Source organism: Ailuropoda melanoleuca, chromosome 17 (genome assembly GCF_002007445.2).
Source record: "Ailuropoda melanoleuca isolate Jingjing chromosome 17, ASM200744v2, whole genome shotgun sequence".
NCBI classification, from domain to species: domain Eukaryota; kingdom Metazoa; phylum Chordata; class Mammalia; order Carnivora; family Ursidae; genus Ailuropoda; species Ailuropoda melanoleuca.
Genome location: NC_048234.1, coordinates 2,428,712 through 2,446,999, shown reverse-complemented (window position 1 = coordinate 2,446,999; position 18,288 = coordinate 2,428,712). Strand labels below are relative to the sequence as shown.

Sequence of the window (18,288 nt, the reverse complement as noted above, 5' to 3'; positions counted from 1 at the left end):
ACGGGGCAGGCAGAGGTACAAGCTGGTCGCTATGGGAACAGCGGCAGCGGCTAAGTACCACCGTCCGCTAGACCAGTCAGTAGGCCACCATTTTGGTCACTAAGAAGGGAGCTGTGTCGAGTCTGAAGGGACGAGGAAGTGGACGATGTGACGAACAAGACAGCCCTCTGGGTTACTGGGGACAACACGTGGGTTCTTGGGATAGTCCTGTTGATTAACAGAGATTATACTGGGGTGGGGAGAGGGAAGAAGAACAAGACAAACTGGGCCTGCCACAGCTGACTGGCAGTCACCTTAGCTGTCCTAAAAGCAGCACAGGGAACGGGGAAGGGAGGTCCCGGGAAGTGCCACTGAAGACTAGGAAAATCCTCCTCAGTCCACCCTGTCTTCGAACAGTCAGTCCGTTCCAGCTTCCTCCTGAAACAGGAAGTTCTTCCTGCCCCCCCAACTTCTCCACAGAGTAAGAACCGGCCGCCGCCCCCACCCCCGCCCCCCAAGACTAAGCCACTTGGAGTTCCAGCCAGACCACTTCCTATTTCAGAAGCGCTACTTCCTGTCCTGGATGAAGGCACTTCCAGTTCCTGCTGCTCCGTTCCTGCCCCTCGGCCGGGCGCTTCCACCGGCCCCGGGCACTTCTTGTCTGGAGCAAGTCACTTCCTGTCCCAAGCGGCCCGTTTCGCATCAGACCAAATCCACATGCGTGTCCCGACCGGGTGGGATCTTGCTAGTGGCCACTGACAAAACAGGACACTTCTTCTCACGGCAGCTGGCGCGACCCAACCACCCCAGGTGGGCCGGAGCGAGAATGTCCAGGCCCGGGGCAGGGCAGAGAAGGAGGCCCCGCTGCCTGCGCCCGGAGCTGGGGTGGAGGGCCCGAGCCTTCCCCATCAAGGCCCCCATTTTTGGCAGACTGAGGGGAACGGTGGGTAAGAGAGGTCAGAAGAGGGAGCTGAGGGGGGAGTGCTTGCGTCCCCCCACCCGGGAGATGGGAGAGGCCGAGGAGAGGAAGCCGAGAGGGTAAGAGGAGACGCAGGGAGGGGGATGCTAGGGAAGAGGAACAGACCTAGAGACAGGAGAGAAAGAGAGAGAGAATACGAGAGAGAAGAGAAAAGAAGAGAAAAACAGTGAGAGGCAGAAAGGAAGAGGTGCCGACCAAAAGACAGACTGTCCCCGCCCCTAGCTCCGGGTGTGTGGGGGGCACAAGGCCGGCTGGGGCATGGCCGGCATGGGCAGAAGAGGAGGCTGAGTCTCTGCGGGGCCGCACGCGGCCAACCGAGGGCAGGAGTCTTCAGGAATCCTAAACGTGGGGAAGGGGTCCACAACAGCAGGGGCACGGGAGCTCGTGGGGTGAAGGGGCCGAGGGGATGCTAGAGGTGTCCCTCCAACTGTGACTTAAGCTGGAAGCGCACCCCCGAGAAGGGCTGGATCCGGGAGAGCCAAGTAAGAGAAGCCCTCATACCTTGTAGTAGATGTTGGGAGGGCTCTGGGGGGGCCCATCCTGCACGATATACACAGGATGCCCATAGTCACCACTCACCTTCTCATAGTGGGGACAGAAGGGGGGGTCTGCAGCCCCACCCCCCCGCAGAGCTATCCCTAGCTCCCCAGGCTCAGCCTCCCGAGGCCCCATCCCGCTTCCACCTCCCAGGCCCAGAGACCCTCCCCTCCCGAAGGAGCCAGGACCAGGGTGGCGACTCTCCGAAGGCTTGGCCCGCCGTCTCCGCCAACACATGGCACCCCCAGCCCCGGCCACGCCCAGCAAGAGCAGCGCCAGCCCCCCCGCTGCCCCAGCCACCGCGGGCATGCTGGGAGGGGGCAGGGGGCCTTCAGCACCCCGGGAGGTTGCATTGCTGGTGGGGTCACCTGGCAGGGAAGGGGTGAAGGAGGAAAGAGGGGGGGGCTGAAGGAGCCACTTGGGCATCTGGACACCCAGCCTTGGGGGTCCCCATGGGCTTCCCCAGCAGTGCCCAAGCCCCCTGGGGACCCCACCTCCCCTTCCTCCCGAATCCCACTCAGAATCCAGGTGTGTCCAGCCCTTCAGCTCGGTGCCAAGTAGTCTTCCCCACTTCTCTGACAGCTCTGATTGAATTGGCTAATTAGTTCTAATTGAGTCTTTTCCTCATTTGGCTTTCACTCCCCTCCCAGCCTCCCATCCTCTCTTCTCTTTCCTGTATCACCCCCCCCCAACACGGAAGGCAGAGGGAGAGGGTGAAGGCAGGGCAGCTGGGGTCCGAGAGCAGAGGAGGCGGGGGGAAGGCAGGAGGCTGGACCCCTGGTTCCTACCTGGCGTGTTCTCCTTCCCAGGCTCCAGGCTGTGGGCTGCCCCCCGGTCTCTCTCCATGGGCATTTCAGACACAGGCTTTCTGGGGGCAGCCCCTCCTCGGGGACCTGGAGATGGGGAAGACCCAAGAGAGAGGGGCTGAGACGGCAGCCCCCTGACCAATATGGGACTACCCCACCCTCCCTCAGCTCCCGGCTGTGCGCCAGCCCCCACTCACTTTGTCCCACTCGCAGAAGCACCTTCATGCCTCTCGTGAGGCACACGCCTCCCTGCAAACTCTCCAGGCCTTCCCGGGTCCCATCTGACGTGGCTGAGAGAGAAGAGCCAAAGAGAGAGGTTGGCAGTCCAGAGCCTAGCCCCTATTCCGTCCCCGTTCCCAGGCCCTGACATCTCCCAGGGCAGCCGGCGGTGGGGGGCGGGATCAGGGGTCTCTCTGGGCTCCTCCTCTGCCCTCAGTCTTGGGGGCACCTCCCCCTGGACCCTGCCCTCTGCCCAGCAGTACCAATTATGTAGTAATCGTGGTGCGAGCGGAACTCATGGCCCCAGAGGTTAGGGCTATACTCCTGGAACTTGATGGTGAAACGGAGGTCCAGGTCTGGCCGGTCACAAGTGAGGAGCAGGTTTGGGGCAGGGGGTGCCTCACAGCGCCGGCCCTGGGCACCCCCGACCAGGTACAGCTTGTAGAACTCATAATTAGGAGAGGAGTGGGGGCCAGGAGGCCGGGCCCGAGGGCAGAGCAGGTCTAGCCGGTCCCCGATCTGAGGGTACAGCACGTAACCACCCTCTGCCTGGAACCTGTCAAGAGGAGGGTGAGGTGGACAAGGAGAGGTGTCAGAGGTCTGGCCCCCTGGAGCTTTGCCTCCCTCACCCCACATCCCTGCAGGACAGGCTTCGTCTGGGTGGAAAGTCTGTTCTGACAGGGCAGGCACTATGGACTGGGAAGCAGCAGGAAGCCAGGCTCAGAGGTCTCCGGCCCCTTGGTGGGCCCAAATGCACTCTCCAGCCCGCCCTCACCACACGCACAGCACACTGCCATCTCTTGCTCCATCACTAGCCCTGTTGCCATGGCAACAGGATGCCAGTTACCAAGGAGCTGGCCTCTCTGGAACCACACAGCCCACCCATCCCAGGTGATTTCACTGTTGCACGGCAGTCAACCATGGGGGCAAGGCCTCCCCTCCCCCAGGCCACCACTGAATTGGAGGGATTTCAGGGCACAGGAGGGGTGGGGGTTGGGGGGGTGCCGAGTGTGGAGGGTAATCCGGACCAGTGTCCCAAGTTAGCTGGGCAATGTGACAAGGAGTTAAATGCCTGGTCTGGCAATGGCCCTCGATGAGACTAACGGGAAGCAGGGTCTGGGGGCCAGCTGCCCCAGACATCTCCCTGCTCAGTACCCCTCTTGCCCTGGGGCTCAGACTTCCTAGGGAAAGTGCCCTATTGCTCTGAACTGACTTTCCTAACCACAGCCTCCACAAGCCCATGCCTCCCTCTGCCCAGGCAGCCACCAGCCTGTGACTGCAGCCCCTCCCTGTGCATGAATGGGGACAGGGTCTCAGAGCTGGGTCCCCGGGGGGACTGCTGCTCAGTATCTTCCCAGACTCCCAAGCGACCCCCTCCCTCCCACCCCACATCCCAAGGAGCCCCCAGAACACCCTACCTCCCTCTGCTCAAGCCTATCAGAATAAGCCTAACTTACATCCTCAGGCTGCACCTGATATTCAAACTGCAGCTGGGAGCTGGTGGGTAGCAGACTGGAAAAGATATTTGAGATGATACCCAAAGAGACATAGCAGGGAGGGAGGCTGGGAAGTCAAGAGAAGACAGACAATAATCCCAGTTCTCCTTTAATAAGCACGTAATATGTTCAAACACCTTAGCTCTCTAATCCTCATAAAAGGTGTAAGGACTGAGAATACAAACTCAGAAAGGTTAAGTGGCGTGCCCAAGGCCACACAGCTGAGAGCCGCAGAGCCAGGACTAAGACCTAGAATGGGGTGGGCTCCAAAGCCCACCCCTTCCCCTTCTCATGGCCTCACACAGCCTCCCCAGGGAAGCGGGAAGTTTGCAAAACACAGAACTCTTTTGCTAGTGGGGACCAGGCTCTGCATGGAGGCCAGGGACCTGGAAGACCTCCCAAAGGTTCCGTCCTACCCAGTGTGACTTGAAGTTTCATGTGACCCCTGGCCTTTTTTCAGAGCAAAGCAAGCATGCCAGGGAACAGAGGGTCTGATGGAAGAGTTTGCAGCAAAGATGGGGGAGGGGGCAAGGGAGTCCTCAGGACTCTAGATACAAGAGAGAAAAAAGGGGCTCCAGCCTTCTTCCAGGAAAAAAAAAAAAAGTCTCCAAGCCAGGAAGGCAGGAATATCTTCTGGTTGGGAACTCCATCCGCCAAGGGCTCGCTGACCCTCTGGCTGTGGGCAAGACTTAGGGGACAGACGGTGTGGACACAGTCCAGAAGCCTTGGGTGAGTTGTCCCCAGAGCCCCCACACGGAGCCCCCTTCCCTTCCCTCGTCTACACTGAGTCCCTTCTGGGGAGGGAGGCACCCTGCCCTTCCCCTCAGCGGCACCTACTCAGCGGCTCTCCCGAGAGCTGACATTAACCAGGCTCCCTCCAAGCCCAGCCCCCGACAGGACACAAGTCTCTCACAAACCCAAAAAACCACTCTACCGCCCTTGCGGCGGCTACCCAGGAACTTTCGGATCTTTGCCCCTGTGGGGTCCTTCCAACTCCCGACACATGGTTGTCGTCACCCACATCCAGCTCTGTCTGTCTGCGACCCAGGAGTCTGGCTCCCAAGATCACCTCTGTCTCGTTACCCATCAGCTCGCATCAGAGCACTAGCACCCCTCCCTCCGGCCTCCTCCCAGGTCCGAGAGCCAGCCCCCCCAATCCCCAAAGCGCCCCTATTCCCTGCCCGAAGGGTGTGGGGTCTCCCCAGCCCGGGGCCACTTACCTCTTATTCGCCGAATTCCAGTAGACAGGCTCCAGGCTGAGCCCAGACACCAGCCCCAAAATGCCGAGCAGCAGCAGGGCCCCGACTCGCACGCCCCCCGGCCCAGAACGGGGGGCCCCCATGACCCCGCCAAGGCCTGGGGGGCGGGGCACCAACTCCCCCAAAGTCGCTCGCCCCCTGCGGTGACCNCGCACAGCTTCTGAAACTCGTGCGTCCACGGCGGTGTGTGCAGAGCAGGGGGCTCCAAGCCCTCAGCCAGAGTAGCACTCCCAGCCCCCCAGGTGGCCCCAGAAGCCGCCTCTCACGTGTAATCCGGGAGCATCTGCACACACATGCACGCGTGCACTCCTTTCCCTTTGGCATTATTGGACCCCGGTCTTTTTAGACACTGCACGTTCTTGTGCAACGTGATTCACGTTACTCGGTTGTTCCCACTTCTGCCACCCCCACGTCTGTTTCGGAATGTCGCCTCCCATCCCTCCTGCAAGGACATTGGTCCCTGAGGTAGGCCAGCAACTTTGCGTTCTGCGTGGTGGGGGTGTCAGGCAGCGGCGGGTCCTCCTCGTGTAGATGGCGTCCCCCCCGCCCCCCCACCCCAGCCCAAAACGCCGCCGCGGCTCCCGGCAGGTCTGGAGAGAATAGTAATAACCTTGAAGGCTCCGCACTTTACAAAGTGGGCTGAGTTGGTCGTCACGACTACCTGTGTGAAGCAGGGGGCAGAGCCACAGGGCCCCCATTGTAGGGATGAAGAAACTGAGGCTCGGGGTGGGGGTGGGGTGCCGAGACTGGCCCAAGGTCACACGGGGTGTGGGCGATACAGGCGGACACCGGGCCCGGGTCGCCGCACTCCTCCTCCCGGGCCCTGTCCCGTTACCTGGGACTGGGTGCGAGGCAAGAGTTCAGGGGGTAAACTGGGGCCCTCGCTGCCTGGCGGCGGGGAGAACCGGGGCTGGGGGAGAGGAAAGGGAGTACCTATAGCCCCAAACCCACATCAGCCGGAAGGGCTGTTTCCAATTATCCTGGGGGAAGGGAGGAGAATTCGCCTTTTCGGGTGTAAGAACCCTCGCTTTCAGCACCTCTGGGCAGAGGTGACATTCCTCTCCCCGCTCCGCCGTCGCAGGCCTCCAGTCCCCTCGCTCTGATGCTGAGGTCCCACGTCAGATCCCCTGCCCGCGGGCTCTTCGGGGGCCCCCTTCTCAGTGTTTGGCGAGGTTGGGGGTGGGGAGCAGCCACTGCTTGAAATAACACAGTCGCCCCCCACCCCCAAAGCAAGCGGATAAATGGAGACACAGGACCGGTGACAGCGGCCGGCTGAGCCGCTCCCGCCCTGGTCCCGCATCTAGCGGGAATACAGAATGTGACGTCTGTGGCTCCTCGGCACCTTTACTCTCTCGTGTGTGTCCTTGACTCTGGCTACTCAGTCGCCTGCCTCCTGGGGGAGTCCAGGGGAGGAGAGGCGGGTGCTCCCGCTCCCCTTCCCCCAGAGCTGAGTAATGGTCCCTGCTGCGGGGTGGTGGGAACTAGTGTGGAGCGCGAGCGAGCGGGTGTCTTGTCTGTCACTGTCTCACGCAGTCACACCCCGCAGTCTGACACGCAGCGCCTGCCACTCCTGCTCAGCCACGCTCACCCTGACCCCTGCCGCCCCCACCTTGGGAGTGAGATTTCAAACAGGTTCCCCCCTTCAGTTTACCGAGTTGCCTAGCAACCCGCCAGTCAATGGCATGAGGCCCCACCCCCACTCACTTGACTTCACACCAAGCTCAGCAGCCCTATTGGCTCCCGCCTAGTCCCACCTCTCAACCCTGGTTTGGGGAACAATATGCCAGCCCCTACCGCTACTGGACAAGCGAGCCCACGGGTACCCCTCCCGGCCCCATCTCCATCATGTGCTTCCCGAAAAAAAGGACACAAAGACTCTAGCACCGTATAAAACCTTTTTATGTAAACTCGCCCCCACCTTCCTCGGTCCCTCCCTGTCCCTTCTTGCCCTGGTGAGCATCCGCCATCCCCACGTCTGGGGCCCCCCCACACCACCAGAGCTGCAGCTGACATTCCAGGTGGATGTGGCGCATGGAAAGCAGGGGAATGTCCACCTCGTGCTCCCCTTCGTCCTCACTCTCCGTGGGCTCGGGAAACACACGCTGACCGGAGGCAGTCGCCAGCAACGGCAGGCTGGGGTGCAGGCTGCAGGGAGAGACGAGGCGGGTAGGGCGTGTCAGCACCTCCCCGCCCTCCCCAACCTGAGCCCCAAGATCCACGGAAGTGACAGATCACCTCACTCCGTTGGTGCAGTCCTTCTGGGGCAGAAAACTCAGCACGGGCTCAGCCTTCCCCTCCTGTCCAGCCCCGCTGGTGTCCCACACGGACACAGCCCCGTTAGTGCCGCCGCTCACCAAGAACTGGCCCGTCCTGGGGAAGAGAGCGCTTGTTGACGTGGAGTCGTCAGCCCTGGGGCAGGGGCCCCTCACACCCGGGGCTTTGGGACCCTGGGCAGGAAGGACCCGGTCACTCACGGATCCAGGTCGAAGTAGATACGCTGATTGGTGGTCACCTCTCGACTCAGGGAGCACACAGGATGACCAGGCTGCCGGAGGTCCCAGCACAGCAGCTCCGCGTCCTGGAGACAGAGCAGGAGGGCCTGGAGCCCGTCCCTCCCCCGCCCACCCTCTCCACCCCCAAACACCGCTGCTTCCCTCAAGGTTTACAGATGCTCCCTTCCCTTGGGTTAATTTTTTCCCACGTCCGCCCCCCAACACAACAGGGACTACATCTCCATGCTGCCTTCTGTGCACCGTCTCTGGAATCTCAGGACGTGACCCTACCTTGCGGGCTCCTGAGAAGAAGCGGTAGCCATCGGGGTGAAAGCAGAGGTGAGTGACACCTCCTTGGTGCCCTCCCAGCAAGGCAAGAGGGGAGCCATCGTCACAGGCGTACAGACCCAGGGAACGGCCGTACGAGCCGCAGGCGTAGAGGGGCTGCACTGGGCTGAAGGCTATGCAGGAGATGATGCCGCTCTGGCCCTGCTTTCTGGCTAGAAAGGGAAGGAACGAAGTCGGGCGGAGGGAAAGCACACCTGACATGAACGGGCTAACCAGCGGTGCATCTGTGTCTCCTGTCCCATAAGCTGGGAATCAAGGCCTCCCCTATCCCATCGGTCACAGCAGGATAAAGACCTCCGAGGCTCCCCAGACCCTTCCATCCCCGCAAAGGACCTAAGTACTCAAGACTGTTTTCCTTCTCAAATTCGTGTCTTCCTGGAGAGATGGGAAGCTGAAGGCTTATAGGAAAATGAAATCAGCTTCACCTCCAATTTTTAGAGAGACCAAGATTTTGGAGAGTGGAAGGGACACAGCCAACAGGGCCCGGGCTCAGGAGTGCAGCAGCTCCTCACCATGGAGCTTGACCCTGGGAAAGTTCCACCCCCTCCCTAAACCTGTCTTCTCCTCTGCCTGCTGAGTACAGCCTGCCTCGCTGGGCTGTCCCGAAGGTGATGGGCCATGCTGGCCCCCTGGCTCACACGAGGCCCCTCTGGATGAGGCAGCGCCCTCTCCTTCCTTCCCCCCTGGGAGGCACAGATGCTTACCAAATGTGGCTCGGACCTCGCAATCACGGCCAGGCCGGGCCGTGGAAAAGACGCGCACGGTCCTGTTGAAGCCACAGAAGAGCTGGGAGCCATCCGGGGAGAAACAGAGCGAGTGGGCAGCCGTCAGCTCGTCCTAGAGGCAGAAAAGCACTGCAAACAGGCCTACCAGAGCCTCGGCAGTCCCCAGGGAGGGAGCTCGGGGCCAGGATGAGTCCTGGGCGGGGAGGTCCCTACCAGGTGATTGTAGGCCCGGAAGGAAGCCCGGAGCTCTCCAGTGAATGCATCCCAGATGTGAATGGGGTTCTCCCGGCTGCTGCTGGCCACGCTGAGAGAGACACGGACACTGAGGTCCCGGTGCTGTCAAAGGAAGGGGAGGAAGCCAACTGACCGGCCCTCCTGCTTGCATCCTGTAGGGTATGCCAAGCTGTCTTCCCCTAGAGACCCCTGGCCGCCCCTAGCTCCCTCTCAGTAGAGAGTCCCCTTGAAACTGAGGCAGGGGGACGGGAAGGGAAGGGAAGGCAGAGGGCAGGCAAAGGCCATCACTTACTAGGAGGTGTCTGGCTCGCTTGAAGACATCAGAGAGTACCAACAATAATCATAGATGGTGTCGCCTTCCACCATGCGAAGGACGGGGGCCTGGACAGAGAGGCAGGGATGCCTGGGTCACTGGCAGGAATAGGAGGCAGAGTTGTGCCTCTAGCATTTTCATGACGGCGGGTGGGGGACTGTCTGTTGGCACCAAACCAGGCAGAAGGCAGGCGGTATTAATATGAAGAACAGAATCTTGATCTCAGTGCTCGAGGGTGAGACGGACTTGGGCCACCAAACCCCATACAGGTTTATCCTTTGCTTTCTAAACACTTAGGAAGAAGCAAAGAATATCCCAACACAGAAGCCAAGAACCAACCACTGATACCAATGCTTACCGAACGCCGACTAGATGCCCGTTGATCCTTTAAAGAAATTATTGAACGGCTCAAACATGCAAAGAGGGTTTTTGTTGTTGTTGCTGTTTGGGGTTTTTTTGGTGGGCAGCAAAACGAAGTTTATGGAGCGACGGTACAAATCTCCCGAAGAGGGAGGGGACCCGAGAGGGTTGCCCCACAAAGAAGTATTTTAAAAACTCCTGTAAGTCCTCCAACCAGCTTAAAAAATAAAATATAAAACAGCTTCTTCCCAAGGAAACCCTCCCTCAGAGGTAAACACTATCTCAAATTCATCGTTCTCATACACCTCTTTAGAAATACATTCCCACAGGGAAGGGCGCCAGGGTGGCTCAGCCAGGTGAGTGTCCAACTCTTGATTTGAGCTCAGGTCATGATCTCAGAGTCCGGGGATCGAGCCCCGTGTCAGGCTGCAAGCTCAGCACGGAGTCTGCTTGTTTCTCTCCCTCCCCCTCTGCACATGCACGCTCGCATGCTCTTCTCAAATAATAAGTAAAAATCTTAAAAAGAAACAGATTCATACAAAAACCCACCAGTCTACCGTTGCCTTGCATAGACGTTTACGTTTAATACCAATGGTGCCAGACGGGAGCCTCCCTCTGGGACAGGGAGACGTAACCACGGTGACACACTGAGCTCTAACTCAGGCATCTTCGAGGCCGGACAGTACCCTGCTCACTATCCTTTTCTGTTGACCGTCCCCAGTGTTCTTCCGTATTTGGGCGGGTGTGCTTTGAACATTCTGGAGCACATGTGCCAGGACGGCTCTGCAAGTTCTGCTACGTTACTAGGCTCTATGGCGTGCATGTCACCACCTCCGCTAGTCACACTCGGGTGGAAGTGCCCATCCCGAATCACCCTCCCACCGGCAGCCTGTCAGAGCCTGTTGCTCGGCGTCCTCCTGCTACTGCCAGACCTTCAACTTCTTCTCAGTTGAAGGCCGCGAAAGAGAATGCCGCTGTGGGATAAACCCGCGTTGTCGTGGTGACCTGTGCTCGCTGGGCGCGTAAGCACACCTCTTCATAACTTCTCCTTTTTCTACCAGGTCGCCTCTTCCTCACTGATGTGAAGGAACTCTTCCAAACATCTGGGTGACCGTCCTGTCAGTTATTTGCTGGCCCTCAGCGTGACGCCATGGCCCCATGACTTCCGTCTCCACTCCGAACCCACTTATCAGACCACCCAGCACACAGCTCCACGCGCACACCCCACAGGCACCTCGAACTCGGCTGGTCTGTGACAGACCCAGCTCCCACCCACGTTCAAAGCTACTGCTCCCCCTGGGCTCCACATTCAAATGTCTAAGCCTCCGATCTGAGCACTAGCCTTGACCACTACAGCTCTTCACTCCCTTTCCACTCCTGATCCAGCCCGTGTACGACCAAACAGGGGCCAGCGACACGAACCTCGCCAGGCCCGCCTCCTGGGGCTCCCCAAACGTGTGCACACCCTTCCAGTCCACGCAAAGCCGCTGCATTCCTGCTAGCGTCGCTGTGACACCGCAAGTCTCCAGGCCTCCCCCCACACCCTCACACTCCAACCTGCCCGTCTGCTCTCCGTGCTGCCGCCACGTGCAGGCCCTAGAGACCTTGTTACACTGGAATTCTGTCCAGCATCATGCTCCTGCTTAAAACATTTAATGAGTCCACAAAACCCTCAGTATAAGCCCCAATCTCCTTGCCAGGTGGCTACCCCTACTCACCTCTCACGGCTCATCCCTCTAGACTCACTCCTTTAAAATCTCTACATCCCACCATTTTGACTCCCAGTCCCCAGAAGGTGCCAATTCACCATACCCTCGATCTGTAGGCTTTCACTAGCGTCCAGGTCTGGAATGTTCTCCCTTCACCTCCCCCAACAACTCCTTCTGGCTGAATCCTAATCACCCTTCTGGTCTCTTAGCTGCTTCTTCCACTGGGAGGCCTTCCCTAACCCCTCAGCAGAGCAAGGTGCCCCACTCCAGGTTCCCACAGCCCTCCGTGCTCCTCACACCACACCACGCCCACCTGAGGAGGCAAGAATCACATCTGTCTGGCTCACCAGTTTCCCCAACACCTAGTATATTCTTAGCAGTCAATGACAAATGTCTTAATGAGCAAACAAAGACAGGAAACTGTTCCAGTAACATAAGGGCCCCAATAATAAGACCCAAATTAAAGCAGGGGCAGTGGAGTGGGAAGAAGCAGATGGATCTGAAAGATTAAGGGGACTCGATGGAATCTGGTAATTCACTGGATGTGGAAGTCAGGGAAAAGGAAGATTAAAGGATGAGACCCGGGTTTCTGGTTTGGATACCCGAGGTCACCAAGATGGTGGAAAGACTTGGGGTGCACAGGAGAGCCATGAGGTGTCCATGTCCTTGGTGGATGAAGGAGGCTCAGACAGCATAAGCCTCAAAGTAAAAGTTTTTACAAAGAGAGAGCGCAGTTATCTGAATATAGCCTTTAGGAACAAGGACAGCCCTGGCCCGGAACCTGAGATACGCAGGGCACAGAGGATGTGTGGTCTCCCCCGGACAGGGCTAGAGGGGGTGAAGGCCTTGGGCAAGAGCTTCAGTGTAGGGAAAGCACTCAGGGCTGAGGCTGGGGAGTTAGGAAGGGGAGTTCCAGAAAGCTCTGTGAAAAGTCAGAGATGGGAGGAGAGGAATTAGGAGACTATGTTGAGAAGAAGAAACAGATATCTGGAAATACTCAAAATTGGCCTCCCCCAATTTCCCCACCGACACTGTGTCCACTTCCACATACTGAGCTTGCAGACACAGAAAGCGAAATCCTCTAACGAGTGAAGCTGTGATGGATTGGTGCACTCAGACTGCTAACAGCAGATCAAAAACAAAAAGCACGCGAGCTTCTGAAAACAAGTCGGCTACCTGTATCACAAGACGTGAAACGAATATTGATACTCCTGACCCGGAATATTTCTTACTCATAAAATCTCTCTTATGAAAAGAATCACCATCAAAACACATGAAGATGATCACTGAATAATTTATGATACAAAAATCCTGGAAACCCAAATGTCTGAAACAGGAGACTAGGTACGGGAATGCCTGACAGAGGTGCCCAGAGCAGCATCGGACACCAGGACACGTGACTATGGAGACCAAAGCACATTGGAAACCACTTAGAATAAGACTGTTAAAAAATAAAAAGGCGGGGGCGCCTGGGTGGCGCAGTCGTTAAGCGTCTGCCTTCGGCTCAGGGCGTGATCCTGGCGGTTCTGGGATCGAGCCCCACATCAGGCCCCTCTGCTGGGAGCCTGCTTCTTCCTCTCCCACTCCCCCTGCTTGTCTCTCTCTCTCACTTGCTGTCTCTGTGTCAAATAAATAAATAAAATCTTTTAAAAAAAAATAAATAAAAAGGCAGTCCCCCAAACCATCTGCTATAGGATCACAACCATGTAAAAAGCTTCTGTGTTTGGAAGCTTGGAAAGAATGGACAAAAATGCAAAGGGCTGACTTTTCTAGAGTGCTGGCCAATGATGGCTTTTCCCCTTTCTAACATTCCCGCTTCTCATAAACCAGCTGGTGCAACCCATTCCCAGCCTGCCGCGTTTCCACAGGCTCTTCTCATTAGGCCCGCTCCTGGGCTCTTGAAGGAGGGCCCGGCGCGCCGCCTGGCCCTGAGACACCACCGGTTTCTGCCTCAAGACCCAGGGGCAAGTGCAGGGAGGCAGGACCGGCTCCCTGCCTCACAGCCCACAGACCCTCCTGCGGTGCTCGGTGACGTTCATGCCCACTGGCACCTAACAGCTTGCTCCCCTCTGTGCCCAGCATCCTCTCCCCCAGGACATCAGCTCGGTTCACTCCCTTCCTTCCTTCCTTCACGTCTCTGCTCAAATGTCACCTTAACAGCGAGGTCTTCCCCGACCATGCTTTTTAAAATTGCAGTCAATTGCCTCAATCCTCTTCCTTGCTTTATTTTTCTTCACGCCACTTGTCAGGTGCATCTTTTACTTGGTTGTTTCTTTATTCCCTATTCCCCGCACTGGATTATAAACTATCACGCAAAGAGGACGGGGACTTGTGTCTGGTTTTGCTCCCAACTAACCCCCAGCACCTGTAGGACGTGTTCAACAAAAACGTGTTCACCAAATGAATCAATGAAAGAACAAGCGGGGCCCTCCGACACTCTGGCCTCTCCCAGTGCTTGACTTCCGGAGCACCCGCAGCCATGGCCTTCCCTTGTCACCGGCCGTCACTCCCACAGTCGAGTCCCGGGCCTTGTCCTACCGCAATCTCTGACTCCCGTCTCCAGCCTCTGCGGCTGACTTGCTCTGCTCCTACCACCACGGTTATTCTGCCCCATCAGAAACGCCTTTACAGCCCATTTCTTTACCTGCTCTACATTCGACTCAACTAACTCCACACACCCGCCTGCAGACACTCAGGACACCCTCGCCTTTCTCTTCTGGCAAACCCCAGTCCGACCGTCCTCCTACTCCACGCTTGACTCAACTAATACCAATGACTGGCGTTTACCAAATTCAAAACGGGCACCGGTTCATACACGTTACGTTAATCCTTTTAATTCTCACAACTACCCTGTGAGTTGGGTGCCATGTTGCTCATCGTCACTTCACAAACCGAGAAAATACAGCCCGTTCACTTGCTGGGGAGAGATGCACAATGAAGTCACCAGACCTCACTGTAACGGGTGGCAGCAAGTTTCCAGTGGGCCCTGAGCACAGAACAGCAACGCTACCACGATCCTTGCTGCCTCTGATTTCTGACTCCCCGGGACCAATCATTCACATCTACTGCGCTCTCCCCACAGACCCCCTTCCCTCAGCCTATAACCTCCCTTCATGCTTCACTGAGAAGTCAAGCGAGATGAGGAAATCCTCCCGTCCCCGAGCTGCTGCCTCTCTTCCTACTGCAAGAGGACTCTGCACCTAACGAAGTCCTCTGCCGTGCTCCGGATCCTGTCCCCAACCAGCCGCTCAGGGACCCTCTCACCTCCAGCATCTGTTCTTCCCTGTCTACTGGGTTATTCCTGACCCTGCAGAAGCACCCCGTTAACCCTTCTTTGGCCCCATATGCCCTCTGGTCACCATTCCATTTCTCAACTCCCTTCCACAAGAAAACTTTCCAAAGAATCGTCTCTACCTCCTCTTTCCCTGCCTTACTTGGCTTCTGCCTCCCACTCCTCTGAAAGTGTTCTTGCCAAGATCACTAATGTCTTCTTGGGTCATTCTCTAAACTTGTCTCACCCTCAACAGCATTAGACCTGACTCTTTGCCTCTACTTTTGTCGCCCCTCCTGCCCTCCACTCTGTCTGCTGGAGCACTCGGGGCTCTGCTAGAGCCCTCTCCTTCTCCGGCTACACTCGAGACTGAATCCGCTAGAAGACACCAGGTACCCCACTGCCCAAAGTACACTCTCAGTCCCCATTTCTCCCTTAGTGCACGCCGCACAGATTTAAACATGCCTGACTTGTCCCAGTACCTCTTCACACCTGTTTCCTTCCCACCTACCCAGCTGCAAGCACCTGGACCTTTGATTGCTTCCTTCCCTGCACCTTCACATCCAATTGACCTCCACATCCTACAAAATACACTTCAAATCCACCCACCGCCATTTCCCCCGCCGCCACCCCAGCCCAAGCCACCACCGTTTCCCACCCGGACCATGATAGACGCGTGCTAATGAATCCTCCCAACTTCACTCTTGGCCTCCCTTCTGTTCCCAGAACACACAAAGCTCCTGCCCCACTCTGTGGCTCTGTAATGTTATTTTCTCTTCTTGGGGTGTTCTTTCTACAGCTCTTCACACGACTGATCCCATCATCCTTCACGTCTCAGCTCAAATGTCTCCTCTTCAGAGAGCCCCTCCCTGACCAGCGTATCTGAAGTGGTCTCCTCTAGTTAGTCCCTCTCATTCTGTTGTTTTCCTTCACGGCATTTATCATAACGCATGATGAACTCGTTATTTATCGGTTTACATGCGTGTTGTCTAGCTGCCACATGAGAAAGCAAACCAGCTCTTCAACTGCCTCCTTCAACACTGTATCCCAGTGCCACACACAGTAACTGCTATGTTGGCGGTCATTCAATAAACATCTGTGAGTCAACTGAATACTGCCCTGAAAAACCCACCACTCTTTTACAGAAAACACATAGTCACAACTAAAGAAGGACAGACACCTCTTTAAACTTCACATCCTGCCTAGAAAGTGCCACCTATGGACATTCATGAAGAAACATTGTGTGTGTGAACAGGAAACGTGGATTCAACCTTCTCCATCTATGCAAAGAGCTGAAATGTGTGGCATAGGTGAAGGGGCACAGGTAGCCCCTACCCTTACCATCTCTGCATATTCCAGCTGTTCCCCCTCATTGTACAGCTCCGGGGGTAGGTTATAGATCCTCAGGATGTTATCGGCACTATTAGTCAAGATGCAGGAACCATCAGGAGCCCTGTAGGAATAGGAAAGAGTTAGAAAGCTGGACAGGGCTCTATTTTCCAAGTGCGCGGTGAAGACTGAGCCTGGGGTAGGTAAGCCCCCACCCTCCCAAAGCCTTGAGGAAAGCACAAGACACATAATCCTAGATGAAATTTAAGCTCCGCCCACGAGGAACTCTTACTCCTTCTCCCAGATTACTGGGGTTGTTTTACGGTGCAAATCCTGAGCACGGTTATCTCCCTGCCCCATTATCCTTACTTACCACTTACAGCCTTTCAAGAAGTTTTCGGGTTGGGTGCTGAACTCTGACCAGGAACCACTGAGAAACCGAGGTAGCTGCGAAAAGCTGTAGTTCCAAGTGCTGGAAGGAATATGGGGGACAGTAAACCTAGGTCAGCAAAGCAAGGAGGAAGGAGGCCTGAGGGGGGCCCAGAAGCGGGGCTGAGGACGGGCGGATACGCGTGTAGTGCACTTCCACGCTCCTCCGAATCCCGATCTCCTTGGGCCCCCGCGGCCCTGCCATCACCACTTACGTGTATCCCTCGTCCTCCGGGGCGGGGCCCCCAGACACACCTTCCACGGCCTCTCCAGGCCTCGACTCTGGCCCCTTCGCTTCTTCTGCAGGAAGGCTCACGTTTTCACAAAGTTCTGGCTCCTCGATTCGAGGGCTCAACTCGTTAGGAGTAGCGAGGCCCGCTTCCGGGGCGGTGGAGGCAGAAACTGAGCCGCCCTCCCCCGGCTCCTGGGAACCAGCCGTGGGATCCGGGGACGAGCGGGGCGGATCTTCCCCAGCAGCTGGTGGTGGCAACAGTTCGGGGTCCGTATTTTCATCCGTCGGGGAAGCCTGAGGAGAGAGGCGGGCGGGAGCAGGGGCCTGGTCCACAGCAAGGCGGTCCGGGGCTAACCCGGGCGTCTCCGGCGCGCTCATGCTGCCGAGGAAGCGCGGGCACCGGCCTCGGCCGCAACCCTCGTCCCGTGGGCTACCAGCCGCCTTGCCGGTGCAGCGGCCCCCAAGTTCACTGGGCTCCCGGAAGCGGACCTGGAGAACCCGCCGGGGCCTTCCTCCTTCTTCCGGGAGGGGGCGGAAGACCCCCGGGAGACGAGCCGGACAGGTGGACACGCAGATGATGCGAGCACGGCGTCCCTCAGCCCGGTCGGTCACCAAGAGCCGCTCGCTCTCGCGGGATTTGGCCCCACCTTTCCATTGGACCTCCGCATCCCGGATCGGATTTCGCGGGCGACCCTCGGGAGGGGCGGGGCAGGCACGTAACAGGTCACGCAGGTTTACAGTTCCCATCAAGCCGTGGGGCTCCTGGTGGCTGCTGGCTGTTGTAGTCCGAGAGCTTCTGCCGCGGCGAGAAGTGCCTGAGCTCCGCCTGCCGTCTCCCTCCGGCACTCGTAAAGCTCCTACTCCCCCCTCACCTGCAGAGGGCGCTAGCGCTATGTTTGATTTTTACAGGTTTTGACCCTCTTTTGCTTCTCAATCCGCCAAATTCCTCAGACTTCCGTCTCTTTTCATTCATTCATTCAGTGGTTATTATTGAGCTCTTCCTTGCTACCCCGTACTGTACTAGGCACTGAGAAATACAACAATGAATCAGATAATAGACAAGGTCTCTGCCCCCGAAGGCTTACGCTGCTGTGTATTTAAGGCAAGGAACAAATCTTTGCAGAAAAAGATTGGGGCTGGGAAGGAAATTAAACAAGATGGTGTGATACAGAGTATCTGAGTGAGTTCGTTGGATTCGGATATTAAGGAAGTCCTTTCTAAAAGGACACGTTTTAGCTGCTGAGAAGAAACTATCCAGCTATCTGGGAGAGGAATGACAAGTGCAAAGGACCCTCTTCCTTCCACCTTCATATTTGACACAGTGCCAGGGGTCTTCTAAAATGGTATCCACCAATTCCGCCTTCACAGCTCTGGCCTGTTGAACTTCCCCTCCCCAGCGTCGAGTAGCTACACCACCAACACGGCGAGAATCCCGACTGTCTCCCTGCCCTCCTCTCGGACTCTATTCCCATCGCCTCCGCCCGCCGGCGAACTGCTTGCCCTTACTTGTCATGGCGACTGTCCAGCTTTGTGCCAGGAGCCTCGCGGGGGTTGCTGGGATTGGGATTTTC

General features: G+C 57.4%; 2 protein-coding genes across 2 annotated transcripts; both read right to left on the bottom strand.

The window, feature by feature from the left end:
- Positions 1-930: 930 nt before the first annotated feature.
- On the bottom strand, positions 931-5,417 carry LOC100469018 (ephrin-B3). The gene is made up of 5 exons (XM_002924439.4): positions 5,237-5,417; positions 2,784-3,076; positions 2,499-2,591; positions 2,284-2,388; positions 931-1,863 (listed from the first exon to the last, which is right to left on the bottom strand). Exons 1-5 carry the CDS (start codon positions 5,356-5,358, stop codon positions 1,454-1,456), a joined length of 1,023 nt encoding a protein of 340 aa, XP_002924485.1. The 5' UTR covers positions 5,359-5,417; the 3' UTR covers positions 931-1,453.
- Positions 5,418-7,133: 1,716 nt separating this feature from the next.
- On the bottom strand, positions 7,134-18,267 carry WRAP53 (WD repeat containing antisense to TP53). Its single transcript, XM_002924438.4, has 10 exons — positions 16,701-18,267; positions 16,430-16,528; positions 16,069-16,180; positions 9,367-9,455; positions 9,054-9,144; positions 8,820-8,952; positions 8,059-8,267; positions 7,750-7,853; positions 7,511-7,645; positions 7,134-7,420 (listed from the first exon to the last, which is right to left on the bottom strand). Exons 1-10 carry the CDS (start codon positions 17,462-17,464, stop codon positions 7,174-7,176), a joined length of 1,983 nt encoding a protein of 660 aa, XP_002924484.3. The 5' UTR covers positions 17,465-18,267; the 3' UTR covers positions 7,134-7,173.
- Positions 18,268-18,288: the final 21 nt, after the last annotated feature.